The 19985-nt window shown below is 42.7% G+C and overlaps 1 protein-coding gene and 1 long non-coding RNA gene across 5 annotated transcripts in view; one reads left to right on the forward strand and one right to left on the reverse strand.

Moving 5' to 3' along the window:
• Positions 1-19985, forward strand: part of Asb14 (ankyrin repeat and SOCS box containing 14) — a 31007-nt gene that overhangs the window by 950 nt on the left and 10072 nt on the right. For 2 of the 4 annotated variants that reach the window (XM_076931292.1, XM_076931294.1), the window contains exons 2-10: positions 2509-2727; positions 5811-5864; positions 6254-6387; positions 6475-6633; positions 8784-9029; positions 13153-13324; positions 13649-14192; positions 15900-16053; positions 16733-16934. In XM_076931292.1, coding sequence (XP_076787407.1) covers positions 2585-2727; positions 5811-5864; positions 6254-6387; positions 6475-6633; positions 8784-9029; positions 13153-13324; positions 13649-14192; positions 15900-16053; positions 16733-16911 — 1785 coding nt within the window. In that variant the 5' untranslated portion in view covers positions 2509-2584 and the 3' untranslated portion in view covers positions 16912-16934. Of the gene's footprint in view, positions 1-2508; positions 2728-5810; positions 5894-6253; positions 6388-6474; positions 6634-8783; positions 9030-13152; positions 13325-13648; positions 14193-15899; positions 16054-16732; positions 19810-19985 lie in introns of those variants that run through there. The other 2 variants (XM_076931295.1, XM_076931293.1) reach the window with 2 other exon arrangements.
• LOC143441760 (uncharacterized) lies at positions 887-5817 on the reverse strand. The gene is made up of 2 exons (XR_013109429.1): positions 5681-5817; positions 887-3634 (listed from the first exon to the last, which is right to left on the reverse strand). It is a non-coding gene; the product is annotated as an uncharacterized LOC143441760 (long non-coding RNA).

Here is a 19985-nt window from a genome sequence, read left to right on the forward strand (position 1 = left end):
TGTGTGTGTGTGTGTGTGTGTGTGTGTGTGTGTGTGTGTGTGTGTGTGTGTCTGGGGAAGGGTTGAGGCCATCCACTGAAGCTTGGGAATCCTATCAGAAGTCACATCTTTAAAAAAAACAAAAAGATTTCTACTCCCTAGAAAATATCAGCTGCAATCGTTCTGCAGTGAGGGATGGGACTAGAAACCATCTGTTCTGCCTATGATGGAATTTGGTGGCTTTGATCTTGTGCAGTCTCTTGCAGATTACTCTTGGTGCTGTGAATTCTTGCATGTGGCACTGTGAAAGCTAGCCAGCAAGGATGAATGTTACTAGTTGGTTTGAGATTGATTTTTTTGTTGTTGTTGGGTTTTTTTTTTTTTTTTTTTTTTTTTTTTTTTTTTTTTGCTATTGTTTGTTTGGTGTTTTGTTTTGTTTTGTTTTTTCACTGCAGTGAAAGTCCTATCTTCGAGTCTTGTCCTGTAGTTATTGTGAATGAACAAGGTCAGTGGCAAGCGCCTGTGTTCTTTTGGGGACCACAGAGGGCCACCCCACCTTATTTTTTGATACTGGGTCCCTCACTAAACCCTGTGCTCACCAATTTAGACTGGCTGATTGGAAGTTGCAGGAATCTAGCTATCTCTAGCCCTGTCCCCTGGATGCTAAGCTTAGAGTTGTGTGCTGCTACACATGGCTTTATACATGGTGCTGGGACGCAAACTTAGGTCCATGTTTGTTTGCTAACTGCGCCCTATCTCCTCAGCTCCACAAAGCAGTTTTCATCTGTATTTCCCTAATGGCTAAGGAAGTTGATATTTGCCCCGGCTTGAGGGAAATTCAACGAGGACCTAGGGAGGGGATGAAAGAATGAAGGGACAAGAGACACGAAGGAGAACAAGTCGAGGGTTCTGATCAAGCTCTCAAATTTTATTATCGGGTGGCAGGTTATAAAGGCATAGCAAATCGGGAAGGTTAGGCAAGGATCACTGCTTAAGGCCATCCCACTATCGTAACTGGCTTCTGGAAAATACCAGACATTCTTTCAGTTCCTAGGACCTGAGACGGCAAACGTCCTTTCTTAACCTTGTACTTTTAACTGACTAGGTTTTCCAGAACGGCAGGTATCTCCTGGGTTTGGCTCCCGGCAGATATTAACTAACCATTTTCATTTGGTTTGTTTTTGTTTTGTAAATAATATTTTTACTTATTCTTTAAATTCTTCATATTTCTAATTAAACATATTCAAGTATTCTTTAACATTTATATAAGCTATCTTGATATCCATCTAGCACTATTCCCATCCCTCCTAGTACCTTCTCCTCTGTCTCCTTCCCCAGAAGCTTCAGCTTCTCTAGTTTATTGTTATCAAAACCCACCAGAACCCAGTCAGTCCTGCCCATCTACGTCCGTGGATGTGGGCCCATCCCCTGCAGCATGAGCAAGCTACCAGAAGTGACATCTCTAAAAGAGAGTGACTTTCCCTCCCTCCACTAGACACAGAAGGTCACAGGGCCTCTCCTGTGCCTATGCTGGCATTCAGACTAGTTTCATTTTATGTAGATCTTGTGCTAGAACCATAGATGCGGTGCACTGGTGTGTATGACAACCATACCATGTCCAAAAGTTGTCACTTACAAACCCCTCCCCATCTGGCTGCTCTTATGTCCTCTCTGCCCCTCCTTCCTCGCTGTTTCTTGAAAGGGGAATGTTGATGCATGACCCACCCATAGCTCAGCACTCACAGTTACTTAACCCACACTTAACCATTTGTGAGTCTTCATATTAACCACCACTCATTGCAAATAGGAGCTTCTGTAGCCAAGATTAGAGCAGCAGAAATCTATGGTAACAAACATCCTTAGAAAGCAGTTTGACAGCATGTCCATTTAGTAAAACAGCAATGGTAGGCTCCCTCCAAGGACCCATAATCTGTGCCATCAATCGAGATGACCAAAATGACAGCACGAAGCCTGAATTCCTTCTTGTGGCGAGGGCATCATAGCCAATCAGTAAGCAGTTAGTTCTCGCACTCCTGGGACCGTCTTCCTAAACATGTTGTCACTGTGCTGTGCAGCATCCCGTGCTGGCTGAGGCTGTGATGGCTTTCCTCTTCCAGAAGCCTGCATAGCACCGTCTGCACTACGTAATCAGTGTACTGGCCACTTTAAATTCTCCTTTGGACGACTGTGTGTACACTTCATTAGCCACTTATTAGCTAGATTGTTTGAGGGACTGGGTATTTAATTTCTGCAGTTCTTTATATATTTTAGACATTAATCTCTGGAATATTGTTGGCAATGATTTATGATCTAAGTCTCATATGAAAGAACGATTTCCTTTAATAAGCTTTAAATAAATGGCTATTTACAGAAACTTCTAATTTATGCTGACTCTATGGCAACCCAGAAAACTCTTAAAATCACAGGGAATTTTTAAATGTATATTTTGTTTTAAAAATTTGTATTTTCTTCATTCATCAATCCTATCAAGTTTCCAGTCTTCTAAACATCATCTATATTTTTAAACAGTTGAAAAAGACTTTTCACAACTGGAAAAAATATTTTAATCCCTTCTGACTTGAAAATCAACCTATCCAAGCTTCACATGGATCACCACAGCAGTGACGAGGACACAGATGCTGACTTTGACACCCAGCTCATCATCCAACAGAGTCTGCTGGATATTTACAAGCCAGGAATAACTCAGCACACTCCGGAAGAGGAGAGGGAATGTCTGTCTCACTGGCAGTGAGTATTCAGGAGTAGCCAGGAGTTGCCAGGAGTCATGATCTTAACGCTAATGTCACAAGAACAGAAGGGAAAGTCAGACAGAAGACACGGAGTTGTCTTCTTTCACTTTTTCAGTAGTGGTTGGAACTGAACCCAAGGCCACATGAATGTAAGGCATGCACTGAGCTACGTTTCCCGGAGAGTAACTGTAACTTAAGCGTGTATAAGATATGATGCCCAAATGCACAGGAAAAAAAACAACAACAACAACTCGGAGAGAATCAAGAATTTAGTAAGGGGGCTGGAGAGATGGCTTGGTGGTTAAGAGCACTGGCTGCTCCTCTAGAGGTCCTGAGTTCAGTTCCCGGCAACCACACAGTGGCTCCCAACCATCTATACTGAGATGTGATGGCCTCTCTGGCCTGCAGGTGTACATGCAGGCAGAAACTGTATAGATAATAAATAAAAACAAATCTTTACAGATGAAAAGAGTTTGCTGGAGGACAACATCTAAGTGAGAAGACACTCACTGAAACTGAGGGGAGGAGTGAACCCAGTCTCTGCAGGGCCAGGGAGGGCCATTCACAACCATCCGTGGATCCTGAGTTAGGTGGGAATCTAAGTGGGACACATAGACGATCATCTTGTGAGGCAGGCGAGGAGGAGTCCAGTCTTCATCTACTCAGATCCAGAGGAGGGATGGTAACCTCAGAAAAGACTAATGCCTGGGTGGATCACACTACAAACAGCCACCGGGTCTCTAAATGATGTAGGAAACGCTGTCACCTGGGTATGGACAACGGACAGTCGAGCACAGGCAGTTGCATGCTCTCTAATCAACAACACTGGCACAGGAGGTTGAAACCAGTTTTTTTCCACTTGGGGTGACGAGCCCAGTTTGGTTGGCATGGCAACCTCTATTTACCTGTTCAGGTGACAAAGGATGTTTTTTAACCTTACATGACCTTACAATTAAGTATCAAAATGACGGATTACATCAAACCTATAGGATTTTTACAGATTTGTTTTGTATTTTGGACATCTGTGTCTGGTGTGACGTACGCTTGTGAGTGCAGGTGTCTGTGGACCCTGGAGCTGGACTCATGGGTGAGGGTGAACGGCCCAGTGTGGGTGCTGGGGACCAAACTTGGGTCCTCTGCTCCAGCAGTCAGTGATCCATATCTCCGGCATCTGCTGCATTTTCTAATCGTAACAAACTCGTGGTGTGATCACTTTATAACTATTAACTCACTTAAACACAAACCTCATTACTTCCCTATGGGAGGTGCTGTTATTTTTCCCATTTAGAAATAAGGAAACTGAGGCACAGGAGAGTAACTCACTCAACTCAAGCTCACTCAGATAATGAAAGTTCTGGCAACCTGACACAAACTGTGCTCCTTTTACCACACTGTCCCATACCTTGGTGCTTACTTTAGGTTGATGATTAAAATAATACTTAAATGTTTAATGTTTTATGAAGAAATCAGACCTGTCAGGTTGTCTTGTCCTATGGTTTTGATTTTAAAATGCACCACCAAGTAATTGATTTTGAATTAATAATTTTAGTCTGAGATGTGAAAGAGACTTTGAATAAGTACAGTATGGGAATGTGTCATGGGGATTGAGATTGTAGTCATTACATAATTTTCATTTATTAAACTTCAAAATTGGTACCTAGAAAATATTGCTGGTTGAGTCAGGTTGAGTCAGGTTGAGTCAGTTGGTGTTAGAAATCTAGAGTCGGGGCTGGACAAACATGAGATCCTGAGTTCATATCCCCAGAACCCACATAGATTCAAGACATGGCGGTACATGTCTGTAACCTCAGTGCTTTGGGAAAACAGAGACAGGTTGGTGCTAAGCGTATTGGCCAGCCAACAGCCGATCTGGCTGAGCTGATGAGATCCAGGTGAGAGACCACATCTCATAAAAAACATGGAGAATGAGTGAAAGAAGTCACCAGATGCTGACCTCTGGTCTTCTTGTGATGATTATTCATGTACACATGTGAACAAACACACACACACACACACAAAGGAGAATCCAGAACCGAAGAACTGTAAGGTAATGGATTTATGCTCTTGTAAGTCAGTAAGACTGCAGTTGTTTCTTACAGAACCTACAGACACTAACACAGCACCAAGCCTATTAACACAGAATCAATTGGCCACGTTGTAAACAAGACACAGTGTCTAAGAAAATTCATTCTCTCCAACCTAGACTCATTGAAAAATGGGAGAAAATAATCCAGGGTTCATATATTGAATTCAGGCACAGTGGTGCATGCCCACGGTCCCTGCAGAGGCAGAAATGAGGCCGGGAAATGAAGCAGCCCTGGGCTACACAGTGAGACCTCATCTCAACACTTAAAATTCCATATACAAAGCTTTAATGGCTAGATATTTTCATAGAAGTATAATTTAAACTGTCACTGTTCCCTGAGAGAAAATTCTGATTCTGGGGACATTTTAAAGTTCACACTCTGGTTATGTATTTTTCAGCAATACTTTTTTTTATAAATCATAGAGTAGCTATCAGTTTTTCCATGATGTACAATGATATTTCAGTGTCAGACAGGTTGGAATAAGCTCAGCAACATTTGCTGTTCCAGGCTCCCGTGGAGACTTGTTTCCTTGCCTCCCAAGAGCTGTAGCCAATAAGGGATGGAGGGTGTGGAGAGGCAGCCCCTATAATGTAGTGAGGAACAACATACTACAGCTTACAAATGGTCTCTCTCTCTCTCTCTCTCTCTCTCTCTCTCTCTCTCTCTCTCCCTCCCTCCCTCCCTCCCTCTCTCTCTCTCTCTCCCTCTCTCTCTCCTTTTTCTCTCTCTCCCCCCATGTGTTCATGCACAATCGTGTGTGTGTGTGTGTGTGTGTGTGTGTGTACGTGGGCATGTACACTGGGGATCAAACCCAAGGCGTTGTGCGTGCTATGCAAACATGCTAACACTATGCTGCTCACCCACCTTTGTAGCAATTGACTCTATTAGGCCTCCTTGGTTGTTTCGCACTGGAGCTCACTCCTGAGCGCCTGCTGCTGCCTTGGGTTCCAATCAGAAACATTAGATTTATAATTGCCTTTTCTATTCTGTGCAGATCCCACTCCTTCTCAAGTGATGATTATAAGAAGATAGTTGAAGCAATCGAGACAGTTAAGTACTCTTCCTATTCCCCGTCCAGTTTGTGGAGAGATACAGTTGTGGCATTTCCTTCCAAAAGCATGGAAACAGGTTCTACTGCAGACTGGGAATTTGGGAGATCCAGAGCCTGGAGTGGTCTTTTCTGGGAGAAAATACTTCAGCGTAACTTATCAAAGAATGCCAGAGTTCCTGCATAAACAGAGCTAGGGGTGTCCCTGGGCCTGGGTGGGGAGGAACGCTGTGTGCTGAGCTTCAGACCGTCCTGTGACACTGAAACTTGTCTTTTGTTGAAGACTATGCTTGGATTCTGCTTTCACACTGGCTTTGGCGGTAGACTTCAGAAGCAGTGCAGGCTCCTGTGTGCGCCAAATGTGAATCTGTTTTGTTTTCCTTGTTACTAGGTAAGGAAGATGCACTGGCACACTTTGCCAAGTACCATCCTGCCTTTGATGAAGGCAACGGGAATGGCTGGCTTCCTTTGCACAGGGCAGCAGTGCAGTTAAACAAGAACATCTTAGAAATTACCCTGGACGGTAAACTCCCTTTGACCCTCTGGATGCTTCTGAGGAATAAGTTTATTTCTGCATCTTAACCTGTGTGGTGTGATGTATTTATTTCAGCTTCCAAACCCAGTACATGGGAACGAACCACCCGTAACGGCGAAACACCGCTTTTTTTGGCTGTCAGCAGCAGCCTCCTGGAAAATGCCCATTTGCTCCTTCTCAATGGCTGCAATCCAAATGCTAAGAATTTTGAAGGCAATTCTCCTCTTCTTACTGGTAAATGCACACATTGTCTTTGACAAGTCCAGGTCCCCTCCACACCCACAAGTTTTTCCTTTTGATATTGACAGTTTGGTCCCCATTGATCAGACACAGAAACCAGCTCTCTAGTTTGGATATAGCTGGGTGTGGTGACTTTCACTTATAAGCAAGCATTCTTGACTTTGAGGCCAGTCTGGGTCACATAGTGAGTTAAAAGCTAGCATTTTGAAGACGTGTCCCAAGGAAGAAAAATTTAAGACAGAAAAATTCTCTGAGTAAGAACAAAGATAGTTGGGAAAAGTAGAGAATTCTCATCCGGCCCTTTAACCCAGCACAAATGCAATTCTTACCAGCATAGCTGCTGCCCACTGTCTCACTGGGCTCCAAGTCTTTCCATTCATAGAAAAACAACACTGAGCCCAGGAGCCTCTGCGGAGAAGGCTGGGTACAACTACAGAGCGGCACCCCACGGGATGTACAAGAACTGGGGGTCAGTTCTACCCTCTCAAAACCTCGGATATCTATGTGATAAGTGTGTGTAAAGTTCACATGTTAAAAACAACAAGCACACCTGAAACTCTGAGGACTCTCACGGGGGTTCCTCTCAGGAACTCCGCCTTCTCCAGAGCCTGCGGTGCTGCGCACATCCAGGCCTGAACCGTCTTGTTTGTTTTGGTTGTTGTTGCTAACTGTTTAGCCCTTTTAATCCCAAAGAGCCTCAGGGAGTATTCTGTACTCCACACCTCGGAAACCAGTTCCAAACTCTCACTTCCCGTGAGCACCACCGTTCTCCTATGCATATGTAAATTACGTCGTAATCAACAGATTCGGCTGAGACTGACTCTGTTGCTGTTAGGGTTTTCCTTCTCAGCCCTTACAAGACTCTCATTAAAATATATGTAATTCTCTTTTATAAAAGATGATTTAGAGAAACAATTCCCAAAACAGAATTAACATGTAAATAGACCTTGTCGCGCGACTCCAAGTCACAGGTGAAGGAGCACCTTTAATACGCAGCAGTGTCACGTTTAGGCTTGCCTTAGCAGCTCTCTCCTTCTGAAGCATTTTGAGATGATTCACTTTCATTTCTTTTCCTTTTTATAATATTTTTACATTTATTTATTCACTGGGTGTGGGGGAGGGGGGCTGGCAGTACACGTGCCATGGCACACGTGTGGAGGTCATATGACAACTTACAGAAATTGGTTTTGTCCTCCTGCCATGCACGGCCCAGAGGTGGAATGCAGCTCGTCAGGCATGGCAGCAAGTGCCCAGGCTGCCTCACTGGCTCTCTTTTCATTCCTAAATTTTTTTTAAAAGTTAGAATAGATTATTTACACAGAACCCAGAGTGTCCCTGGAACATCTCTGCACAGTGAAAGGCTTTACACTGTGTGACATCATGTGACGTATCTTTAGGTGGTGGACGTGGGGTTATTCTGTACATACACCCTCATTATGACCTTTTCACGTGTGTCTAATGTTTCTGTCTTGTTCACTCCCCCCCCTTACCCTCTCCTGCCCCACTCCTCCAATCCCTTCCCTCTTTTCAGATACCCCCACTTCCTGTCCTTGTTTTTGATGAGCCAATGACTTTAATTAGGGTTGCTTAAAGAAACATGGGTGGGAGGGTGTTTACAGGAGCTGGACGACTTGCCACTGGTCTCTCACTGAAGAACCGGCCTCTCTATCCTCCAGTAATCATTAACTGCCTAAGGGTCCCCTGGGGTGGAAGGGGGGGGGGGGCTTGTGAGCCTTTCCACTAAGCTCCCATTTTCTTGAGAAAATCAAGTTGATAACTTGAAATTTGTCTCAATCATGTAAAAACCCAAGCTGCTCACAGCTTACAAAAACCAAACATGCCACTGATATAAAACTGCTAACATCACTTTGTATCTGTGTTGTTTTAAAATGTGCTTCCTAAACACAGAATGCTGGAGCATGGGGGAGAGGAAGAGAGTTCCTTAAGATGCTGAGGGGCAGGTGGTAGTAGTCTATGCCTTGTACCAGAACTTGGGAGGCAGAGGCAGGTGGATCTCCGTGAGTTCCAGGACAGCCTGGTCTAGAAATCAAGTCTCAAAAACCCCAAAACCAAAAAAGAAGCTAAAGGCACAAGCTAACATGACACTTACCTCATATTGTCATAATGTCCTCACAATTCCCCAGCTGTTCTGAAAGACTCCTACGACATGGCCGCCCTGCTGATCAGCCATGGAGCGGATGTCAATCTTCGATGTGCCAATGAGAGGACAGCTCTCCATGAAGCTGCCAAGCTAGGCAGACAGGACATCGTAAAGCTGCTGCTGAGCTCTGGAACATACCCAGATGCACGGAGCTCCTATGGATTCACGCCTCTGGCCCTCGCTGCTCAGGGCGGACACACTGAGATCATGCAACTACTACTGCAGAAAGGCAAGGCTTACCAGATGGTTGATTACAGGGTTACTGAGACCCAAGGGTGGGGCTTTAGGGGATTCTTGTTGTTGTTTTTAAGAATTCTCTCTCTCTCTCCTCTCTCTCTCTCTCTCTCTCTCTCTCTCTCTCTCTCTCTCTCTGTGTTTGTGTGTGTGTGTGTGTGTATCATGCCTGCAGGTATGTCCATTCACCATGTGCATGTGAAGTCCACAGAGGCCAGAAAAAGGAGTCAGATGCCCTGGAACTAGAGTTAAAACCATTGTGAGCTGCCATCCGGGTACTGGGAAGAGTAGCCAGTGCTCTTAATAACCACTGAGCCAACTCCCCAGACTCCCCAAGTGTTCCTCTTGATAGAGAGTTTTAAAATAATAGAAGTTAACATTTTATTCAGACCAATGTCTGAGAAAATTGTATGTGAATGTTGGCTATTAAAAGTCCTGAACTCATCATGGAGACTGAATGTCTAGTGACATAAATTCTACTAAAATTATGACGCTGCAGATGACTTCTGCTCAATACTCCCTCATCTACTAAGAGGGTTTTAAACTTTTGTGTTGCTTGTCCTTTCCTACAAAGTCTCTGCAACAGTATCTCCCTCCCTCCCTCTCTCCCTCTCTCCCCACCCTCACTTTGTCTCAGCCATGTAAACACCCAGTAGACAGCAGCTGCTCACAGCTTACAAACACCAAATCTCTAATTGCTAATTTGCTAAACAAGTTGCTAAGATAGCAAATTCCTCCTGACTTCTTGGCTTTGAGCTCTCACCCTCTGCTATAGAATGACCAAACTCCAAGGGAAGGGAAGGAATTCATTCTTCCTGAGTACTTTGTATCCGACAGGCAGTTGTGTCTATGGTGCTACATGAAGTCCTTTAAACATGTGAATCCTTTAACCCTCATCCTGAGCTTGAGGAGTCAGGATTGTTGTGTTTTATAAAAAGGAAAGAGAAGTCAGGAATATGTTTGGTAGAGTGAGGTATCATGGGAAGGGGCGCCTCTGCGGTCCCATGCTGAGACATCCCTTCCCCCTGAGGTACCAACCATAGGACAGATATAGTATGAAATAGTTTATTTAGGGCATGGGGAGGAGAGTTGAGGGAGTAGAGACAGAGAGAAAGGCAGAGAGACAGACAGGGGGGTGGGGTGGGGGAAGGAGGCTGGCCAGGAACACATGGAGAGAGAGAGAGAGAGGAGGCAGGGGAGTAGGGAGAGAGGAAAGGGGAAGAGAGGAAGAAAGTGGGAGGGGACAAACAGCCCCTTTTATACTGAGTCAGGATACCTGGCTGTTGCCAAATAACTATGGGCGGAGCCTAGAAGGAACTTTACCATTCCTCCATTTTGGTTTAATAAAAAAAAAAAAAAAAAAAAAAAAAAGAGAGAGAGAGAGTCCCAGCTGCAGCACTTCTTCCAATACACCCACTCCCTTACCACAGTACTGTGTTATAATGATCATTCTAGATTGTGGCTTTAACTAGCATGAACACTTGGCTCAGAAAACATAGAGGTCATTAAGATCATCATTACGTGTCCAGTGAAACAGTGTATCAATAGCTTTTTTCAAATCTGCTAACTTGCACCCAGATTTAATGAAGTCCCAACAATGTAATCATCTTTTTTTCTTCTTTTGTCCTGAAGCTTTATTTTTTAGTAATATGTAGGCCAGGTCTGCAATACCTGACAATACCCTTACATCACAGATCAGCCCTGTACTTTGTACTCTTTTCTATACAGGAAGCAGATCTCCAACAAATGCTGTTGAATTTTAGCCTGATGCATGACACAAGTGATCCAAGAGACGTCTAAAGTTATTCACTAGAAAATCAAAAAGTAAACATGAGCTCTGTCATCTTTAAGGAAAGGGGTCTCGTCTGTCTCTGTGTCTCTCTGTCTCTCACTTGTTTTGTTGGGGGTTTAAACCAAAGTCTTCTGTATTCTAGGCAAGAACTCTGATAATAAACTACATCCCTAGCCTAAGAGTAATCCTTTGCTTAGGATCCCTGATTTAAACACAGAGATGGAGGGAAGACAACAAATCTTAAATCTTTTACCCTTCAGATAAACTAGCATTTGTTGGTTAAGTGGGTTGAGGACTCATTTGCCAGTGAGGCAGGTTTTGAAGCCATAACTGACTCTAAATCACACTGTTTTGCCACCCTGTGTGACCACAGCAGCTACGTGGCCCTCACCTTTAATTCCAGCACAGGCAGCGGCAGGCAGATCTCTGTGAGTTCAAGGCCAGCCTTGTCTACAGAGCTAGTCCCAGGATAGCCAGGGCCACACAGAAAAAAAGCTGTCTCAAAAACCAGAAAAGAAAGTAAGCCTGGGTCTGGAGAAGTGCACACAGTCTTATTGCCTTGCTTGTCCACTGGCTGTGTGCCCTTGGGGACATTAACCCAGAAATACTGAGTTGCTTCACCTTTAAGTGAGGATATGAGAACAACTTCTGAGGTTGGTTGTGAAGTTTGAAAATTCTTTGTTTTTATTTGATTTTGAGACAGGGTCTCTCTATGTAGCTCTTGCTGTCCAGGTGCCTGCCATGTAGATCAGGCTGGCCCCAAACCCAGAGATCCATATATCTCTGTCTCCCAATGCCTGGCTAAGATTTTCTTTCTTTCTTTCTTTCTTTCTTTCTTTCTTTCTTTCTTTCTTTCTTTCTTTCTTTCTTTCTTTCTTTTCCTTTCTTTTTTTCTTTGTTTTTCGAGACAGGGTTTCTCTGTGTAGCCCTGGCTGTCCTGGAACTCACTCTGTAGACCAGGCTGGCCTCGAACTCAGAAATCTGCCTGCCTTTGCCTCCCAAGTGCTGGGATTAAAGGCGTGCGCCACCACTACCCGGCTAAGATTTTCTTTTTAATTACATATGTCTCTATGTGTGTATATGTCGTAAGTGTGTGTTAAAGAAGGCTAGAAAGATGGCATTGGACCCCCATAGCAGGAATTAAAGGTGGTTGTGAGTCATCTAACCTGGGCACTGCAAACTGTCTTCTGGAAGAGCAGCAAGCACTTTTAACCACTCTCTCTCCAGCCCCAAGCTTAGAAATTTTTACACAGATAAAGGGACCAGGTCATAATGAATACTCAAAAACTGTTTATTAGATTGCTTAGTGCATTCCACGAACGAGGGCCTTGTACAGCCCTTGTGATAAGGAGTCTGTTCTAAAGGCACATCCTTCCATTGAGGTGTAAAGATGCTGAGAAATACTAAGCTTCACTGAGATGTCTAACATCAATGCAAACATCTTTCTTTTCTTCACCTCCCAGCTCCCCTCCCAGTCTCTGCCCTAGATCTAGAGGACACTTACCCTACAACTGACAAACTTATTCTTGTAGCTATCAAAGTTAGGGGCTGGATGGCTCTGCAGTTATGAGCAACTGTTGCTCTTTCAGAGGACCAGGGTTTGGTTCCCAGCCACAACCATCAGTAACTCCAATTCCAGAGGATTTGACACCCTCTTCTGACCTCTGTGAGCATGGGATACACATACATGTGAGGAACACTCATATGCATAAATATAAAAATAAAACAACTAGCACCTATTACAGTAAAGCACTAAGAATCAAAGATGATATAGAATATGCTCTCCCTTTTCTCAAGCGCTATCTATATAAACCAGTTAGGGAAGAAAACAATGGGATAAAAGTAGTTTCTGAATAGTGGTTCTGTTGGCTTCCAGAGTAGCTTACTATATCGTTGACATTTGGAACTCCAGTAGGAATACTTGGTAAGAGGAAGCTCTCTTTCTACGCTGGCTTATAAAAGCCACTCTAACCCATAACATACTTGCATGGAGAGTGGCACTAACAAGCAACTTTATTTGCCAGGTCTTTTGATGGTATTTTGATGAAAGGAGGCATTTGTCATTTTTAAGTTATTAGAGACTGTTCATAGTAAAAGACCCTAATTCTTCCTAGTAAAGTTGAGGACAGGTTGAGTTACTGATGGTTGTGAACCACCATGTGGTTGCTGGGAATCAAACCCTGGTCCTCTGGAAGAGCAACAATTGCTCGTAACTGCTGAACCCTCTCTCCAGCCCCTAACTGCTTTTCAGCAGACATAGTGGTATTAAGATTGCTTAAGCTATCCAGTGAAAAGAATCTTTGCCTAATAAGACTTTTCTTTTTAGGAGCTGATGTTCACAGTCAGGCCTCTGACTCTTCCTCCATTTTACTTGAAGCTGTTAGAGGAGGGAATCCTGAATCTGTGAGTCTCTTGCTAGAGTATGGAGCTGATGCCAACATTCCTAAAAGTTCAGGCCACCTGCCCATTCATGTGGCAGCTGACAAAGGCCACTTTTTGTAAGTTCAATTCTGTAATTGTAAATAACAGGAAATTGTAATAACTTGTTTTGTTGCCGCTGTTGTTTTTTAAGAACTGCTTTGGAAATATGAAAAGCCTTAGGTCTCAGGTGACTAAGTTAATTCAGAGTTTTTAACCTAAAGAAGGGTTCTACTAAATTTTACTTGACATCTGAGTTTCTTGATGAAGAAGCTCCCACTTTTTTGTTAGGGGTCTTAAATACTGCCTGATTATCATCGCATTCAGTGTAGGGAAAACAATATCATAAGCAGGCTGACTCTGCACTGTAACAACCTAAAGTGCATTTTGAAATTCTTTCTCAGAGCTCTAAAGGTATTGGTCCCAGTCACGGATATCGCGGCCATCAAGAAGAGTGGGATCAGTCCAGTTCACTGCGCAGCAGCTGGGGCACACCCCCAGTGCCTGGAGCTTCTCATTCAGGCTGGATTTGATGTGAATTTCATGCTGGATCAGAGAATCCGTAAACATTATGACGATCAAAGGAAGTCAGCCTTGTATTTTGCTGTGTCAAATGGTGACCTCTCTTCAGTTAAGCTGCTTCTGAGTGCTGGAGCTCTACCTAATCAAGACCCAGTCAACTGCCTACAGATAGCTCTCAGGATGGGCAACCATGAGCTCATAAGTCTCTTACTGAGGCATGGGGCCAACGTCAATTACTTCTGCCGAGTCAACCCTTTGCATTTCCCATCAGCACTGCAGTACACACTGAAGGATGAAGTCACGCTCAGAATGCTCCTGAGTTATGGCTACGACACTGAACGGTGTTTTGACTGTCCTCATGGGGACAGGGCTCATCGCTTTTGTACTTCTGAAGGCTGGACATCTACAGTTATTAAAGATACTATGGTAAGCCCACAGAACTGGCCGTAGCCTTAGATCTGTAAGAAGACACACGATGTGCCTTTGGGGAAAGCTCATGTTTGGAAGATTCTAATAATATAACTAAACCCAACAGTGGGAAGATGTGAGAAGTACAGAAACAATTCAGAGGGAAAGGTGACTCCAGTTATAACTATGAGGATGTTTCACAAGTTCAACCCAAAGTCCAGGTCTTAAAGAATAGAGACAATCTTACATTCTGGCTACTTTTTCTTTGAATGATATATTTAGCTAAAATGTTTCTAAGTTCTCCTCCATACCTGTGATCACTGGGTTTCTTTGGTTTTCTCTTTTAGCTCTCAGATCCAATCACCCCGGTTCCTCTAGCAATCATGAGCAGAAACCCCACAGCACCTCTTCACTTTGCCTTCCCTCCTCTGCCATCTCCCTCCACCTTCAACTTCTTCAAGGGCTTTTTAATGGCTTCTTCCAAGTGTCCTCTCCCAAAGACCCTTCCCTGGTCACCTTAAATATGTCCCTCTCTCACTCTCATCACTCTCAGTGTGGAGATTGGTTCTTTTACAGCATTTATCTAGAATTATCATTTTAATTCTTTTGCCCCTCACAGATACATAAGCATCAGCTGCTGTTCAATTGTTCATGGGCCTTTAGGTCTGTGCTTAGCATATAATGGATGTTTTATACATACCTGAATTTATATTATCAAAATTTGAAAACAGGATGATGAATGGGAGACTCTGAAACAGTTTGATGAAGTAGAAGGTTTTATTTTAGGTAATCTGGGTTAGAGTTACTTTGTGCACTGATTTGGCATTTAAACATATACCATCTGGTATTATTTTTTTAAATAGTTCATAAAGTATGACTTTAATTCTCATTTGGGCATTTTGTCTAAGGGCTCATAAATTATTTAAAGACAGAAATTGTCATTGTTCAAGCATCAGGATCAGATCTAGGTTATACATAATAGAAAATGCTAAATAAATAAATAAATAAATAAAAGCAAGCTTTAATAAAGTAGCATCTGGGCAGGAAGGCATATATATGGCCCCAGCTACTCAGGAGCCATTACTTAAGGCCAGCTTGAGCAACACAAATACTCTATCTCAAAAAACAAAAACAGGGTTAGCAAGTTGGCTCACCGAGTTACGAGTTAAAGGACTTGACACCAAGCCTAATGACCTGAGTTTGATCCCTGGAATCCACAATGGAAGGAGATAACTAACCTTGTAACATTATCCTCTGACCTCGATACATGCACACGCATGAACACACTCACGCACATATATAAACAAATATTTTTTAAAAGATAAAGTGCCTCATTCTCTTCTCCTGTAGAACCAAAGTAAGCTTCCAAGCAGACAGTGTGATAGCTTCGTGTTTAACAGAAGCACACTCCCACATCCCAGCTGCCCAGATGGCTGTCTGTGTCTTGCTTTTCTTTGAGGGTATCTGGGTAGCTGCTCAGACTCCCACTCACATCTGATGGCTAGAGCTGCCAAAGGGTCACAGGTAGTGAGTGGCAAGGCAATCTTGGTTGCAGCAAGCCTACCGACAAACACACAGAACAATCTGCCACTCACAGCCTCGTGTGAGGTTCACTGAAATCAGGTGACAGTGCTTAGCTCACAACAGCACTTACACTACGTTACTCTGCTCAACCACAGTGCTCGGTACTGATTTTCCTTTGCTTTCTACTTGTTTTCCTCACAGTTTTGTGAAGTCATAACTTTGTCATGGCTACGGCATCTCTCTGGAAAAGTTGTTCGTGTGATGCTAGATTATGTTGATCAAGTTCAAATCTGTTCAAAATTGAAAGCTGTGCTGGAAAAACAAAAGCTCTGGCCAGAAATACATTTTATCTTGAGTGAGTATTGTTCTCATAGAAAATTCTTACCAAAACACTAAGTGTGTTTTTATTTTACTTTTAGAACACTTCTGATTAGAAGGTTGACCTAAAAGAGGATAGTAAAATAGTATTCCTTTAAAATGATGCTATTCATAACCACAATTAATGTGCTTATGATAACTTCCCAGCAAATGAAAGCTAGTGACTTTGTAGGTAGGTAGCAAGTTTCCCCAATCCACTTAATCTATGGCTATAGAATACGGGAACTGTAAGTCATGTGTAGCAGAAGCAGGAGAGAATGCTAAGCTCTAACCCGGAACCTGTTAAATGACACTCTTCTATATGGATTTGTTTACACAGATCAAATTGATTTTTTCTTATATCTCATTTCTCCTGGGGTGATCTTTGAGCTTTTAACCAACCCCAAGAGACAGGATGAGGGAGCGATATTTAAGTACTTGGAGGATTTGAGTCTCACAAGACAGACTCACAAGTGATGTAGTTCTCAAACTGTCTACATAGAAGGCCATGACTGAAGAGCTGTTTCCCTACAGAGATGCCAAATATAAACCTTGTTAACACAGATATCAAATACATGTGCAACTAAACCCTCAGGTCACAAAAAAAAAAAAAAAAAAAAAAAAAAAAAAAAAAAAAAAAAAAAAAAAACCAAAGCAATCCTTTCTTTCTGTCTTAGCCAACCCCCGTTCTCTACAACATTTGTGTCGCCTTAAGATCCGGAAATGTATGGGACGGTTACGTCTGCGCTGCCCTGTCTTCATGTCGTTTCTTCCGCTGCCCAATCTCTTAAAAGCTTACGTCCTTTACAAAGAGTATGACCTTTTTGGACAAGAAAGTTCCACAGGAACATGGTAATTGAGCTCCTCTAGAAGAAAAAGGTATAATCTGCATCATTTTCCTTAATAATTTGCTTGTTGTAAATAATCTTCACTGAGTAATTAAAATCTCAGTGTAGACTACACTGTTTAAAAAGCCATTCTGTGTGGGATATGACCTATGACCTGTTGTTCAGAAGTTTCAGGAAACTTTCAAATACTATTTGAATTATTGTATACATATAATCATTATTCTTGACTACACACAACTCAGTGAGACACTACTGCTGAAGACACCACACACTTTGATAGCAGGACACAGAGATATCAAGAATATCTCCTAGCTGGCTAGCTTTTCTAGTAGTGCAAGTTGTTAGCTGGGACTCACCACTGGCCACCCAGCTGGGGACTCAGCATGCTACAGTATCTCACTGCCAGGCATGATTGTGCCCCTGATGCAATCATGGCCAGCCTGGGACTAATCAACTACACTCTGATTGGATTTGAGACTCACTCTACACGAAGAAACTCACCTCTGGTACTGTAACCCTGTCTGTGGGTGGGAGCAGGGAATGTTGCTCTTGTTAAGGCCCCAGGCTGCAGAGGTCATGAGCCCTAGAAGGGAGCTTACTGATGTTTTGCTAAATGAACGTCAAACTGACATTTAAATCTGTTATACTCATTAATAACGAGTTATCTCGGCCTTGGACAGAGATCTTTCTGTTTTTAGTGGTGTCAATTAAGGCAGAGACTCCTAACTTGTGAAGATATGCATATAAGTAAGTGGTAAGTGCTCAGCCTTAAGCAGAACATTGGTATCTCCCCCTCTGAGGCTGAGAGCACATGGCAGGAGCAGTAAATCTGTTATGAGCCAGAAGATTGGAGATAGGGGGGCTATAAAAACTGTACACGACACAGTCATCATGAACTATAGACAGGGTGGGCAGCTGCACAAGACTGGGCCCACACATCCCATCACAGCGCCAGAGAATGCTTGCCACACTAGCATGATGACCAGAATTTGACCCCCACTAGCAAGAGAAAACCAACTCCAACAAGTGTCTTCTGATCTCCACATGTGCACCATGGTGCTCGTACACAAGTACACACACACACACACACACACACACACACACACACACACACACACACACCCTTTCTCTGAACGAATAAAACAAAAAAGCTAAGGAGAGTCACTTTCTTCAGTGGTGTAACCCTGGAAGCTGTTCATACTCCAGTAAGTTATTCACTTGTATGGGACAGTCACATTGGGTCACATCAGTGCTGCCCTGTCTGCACAGTCATGCAAGCATCCCTAATTACCCAGTGAATTGGCTAGATAGATAAGGGAACATATGGCAGGGGAGAAAGGGTTTGGCAGGAATGTAAGGTGGATAAGCCGTGGGGTAATGGTAAATATAATCAAAATACATACATGTGAAACTGTCAAAAATAAATTTTAAAAATTTTAATGTAGCTTTGAAACCAGGCATGGTGGTATATGCCTGTAATCCCAGCTCCTGGGAAACAGAGGCAGAAAGATCAAGAAATCAAGGTCACCCATGGCTACATGGTGAATCCAATCCGCCTGTATGAGATGGTCTCAAAAAAAAAAAAAAAAAAAAAAAAAAAAAGTAGCTTTGAACATAGCTTCTCAACACTCTGCTAAAACTAAGGTAATTAAAGTTCAAAACCAAAAGTCCATCCAAGTACAGTGGCTCGTGTCTAGAACCCAAACCATTCAGGAGGTGAGGTGGGAAGACCTCAAATCAAGGCCATCCTAGGCTACAGGGCAAAACCTTGAGAGCAAATACAAACTTCAAGTAACTGAAATACACGAAGTCCTAATAGTGTGCTGATCTTATAGTAAGTGTATAAATGCAATTGTTTTGTGCTTAAGACAACAAATGTCACTTCTGACTACTGTTTTTCAGTTTTTCTTTTTTTTTTGAGACAGGGTTTCTCTGTGTAGCCCTGGCTGTCCTGGAATTCACTCTGTAGTCCAGGCTGGCCTCAAATTCAGAAATCCACCTGCCTCTGCCTCCCAAGTGCTGGGATTAAAGGCGTGCGACACCACTGCCCCACTTAGGGTTTTTTTTTGTTTAAGTAGCTATGCTGGCCTGGAACTCAGAAATCGACCTGTATCCGCCTCCTGAATGCTAGAATTAAGTGTGCACAACCATCCCTGGCCATGCCTCTTGTACTCTTACAGAGAATATGTCTTACTGATTCAAATGAATAGAAAAATAACCCCAATTACATGACCAGAAATTAGCAGTCCTTGTACCACAATCCCAGTGCCAAATTAGCTTCTGACACAATTTCTTCATAGCCAAGTACACAGGCAGGGTAATTTAGAATTCTAAGTTGAAATATTATCACTGATGGGAAAAATACTAGCTGTCTTTCTGGAAATTCCTGGTTATGAAATTTACTTATTGATTAATGTGATCCCTGGCAAAGAAATTTAAAGTGTTTTCAAATCAATGAACTTACATTTTTTGCACTCAACACAGGCTGGTACTGAAAAGGGAGGGGCTCACTACTGACAGAAGATGCCAGTTTTAATTTTTTATTTCTATATTACACGTATAGAATATTTAAATTGTTATTCTTTTACTAGAATATATAAGTAAAAGATACTTCAGTTTTTAACTCATATACAGGCTTGTATGGAGAGCTGAGGAAGAATACAGGTGCTGATTAGGCCACATCTGTCTTGAACACATCTGTGTTCAAATGGCACAGAGGGTGGTGCGCCCCATCTCACCGCAGCTCAGTCATGCATCACACCGAAGCTCTCCAATCTGTCTTAATAGTTTTAGCATTGGCGTAGTTCATTTCAGTACAACTAACAGTCTTTGATTTCCAATACAGGGACCCATGGCTACATTAGGTACTTGAGTAAACTTTTTTACACTAAAATTTTTGCAATACTAGTGAACTCGAAGACTTGTTTATTAGGTCATACATGCACTTAGGCAAATTTAAAATTCTAGTTAATTTCATCTACTCCCTTGACCTACAAGTATATACACATTTTTGTAAAGCTCAAATTAGTATATAAATTCTAAGTTCTTGCTTAGTTCTATAAGAAACTACACAGAGAGCACA

This window comes from Arvicanthis niloticus, chromosome 3, assembly GCF_011762505.2.
Source record: "Arvicanthis niloticus isolate mArvNil1 chromosome 3, mArvNil1.pat.X, whole genome shotgun sequence".
NCBI lineage: Eukaryota > Metazoa > Chordata > Mammalia > Rodentia > Muridae > Arvicanthis > Arvicanthis niloticus.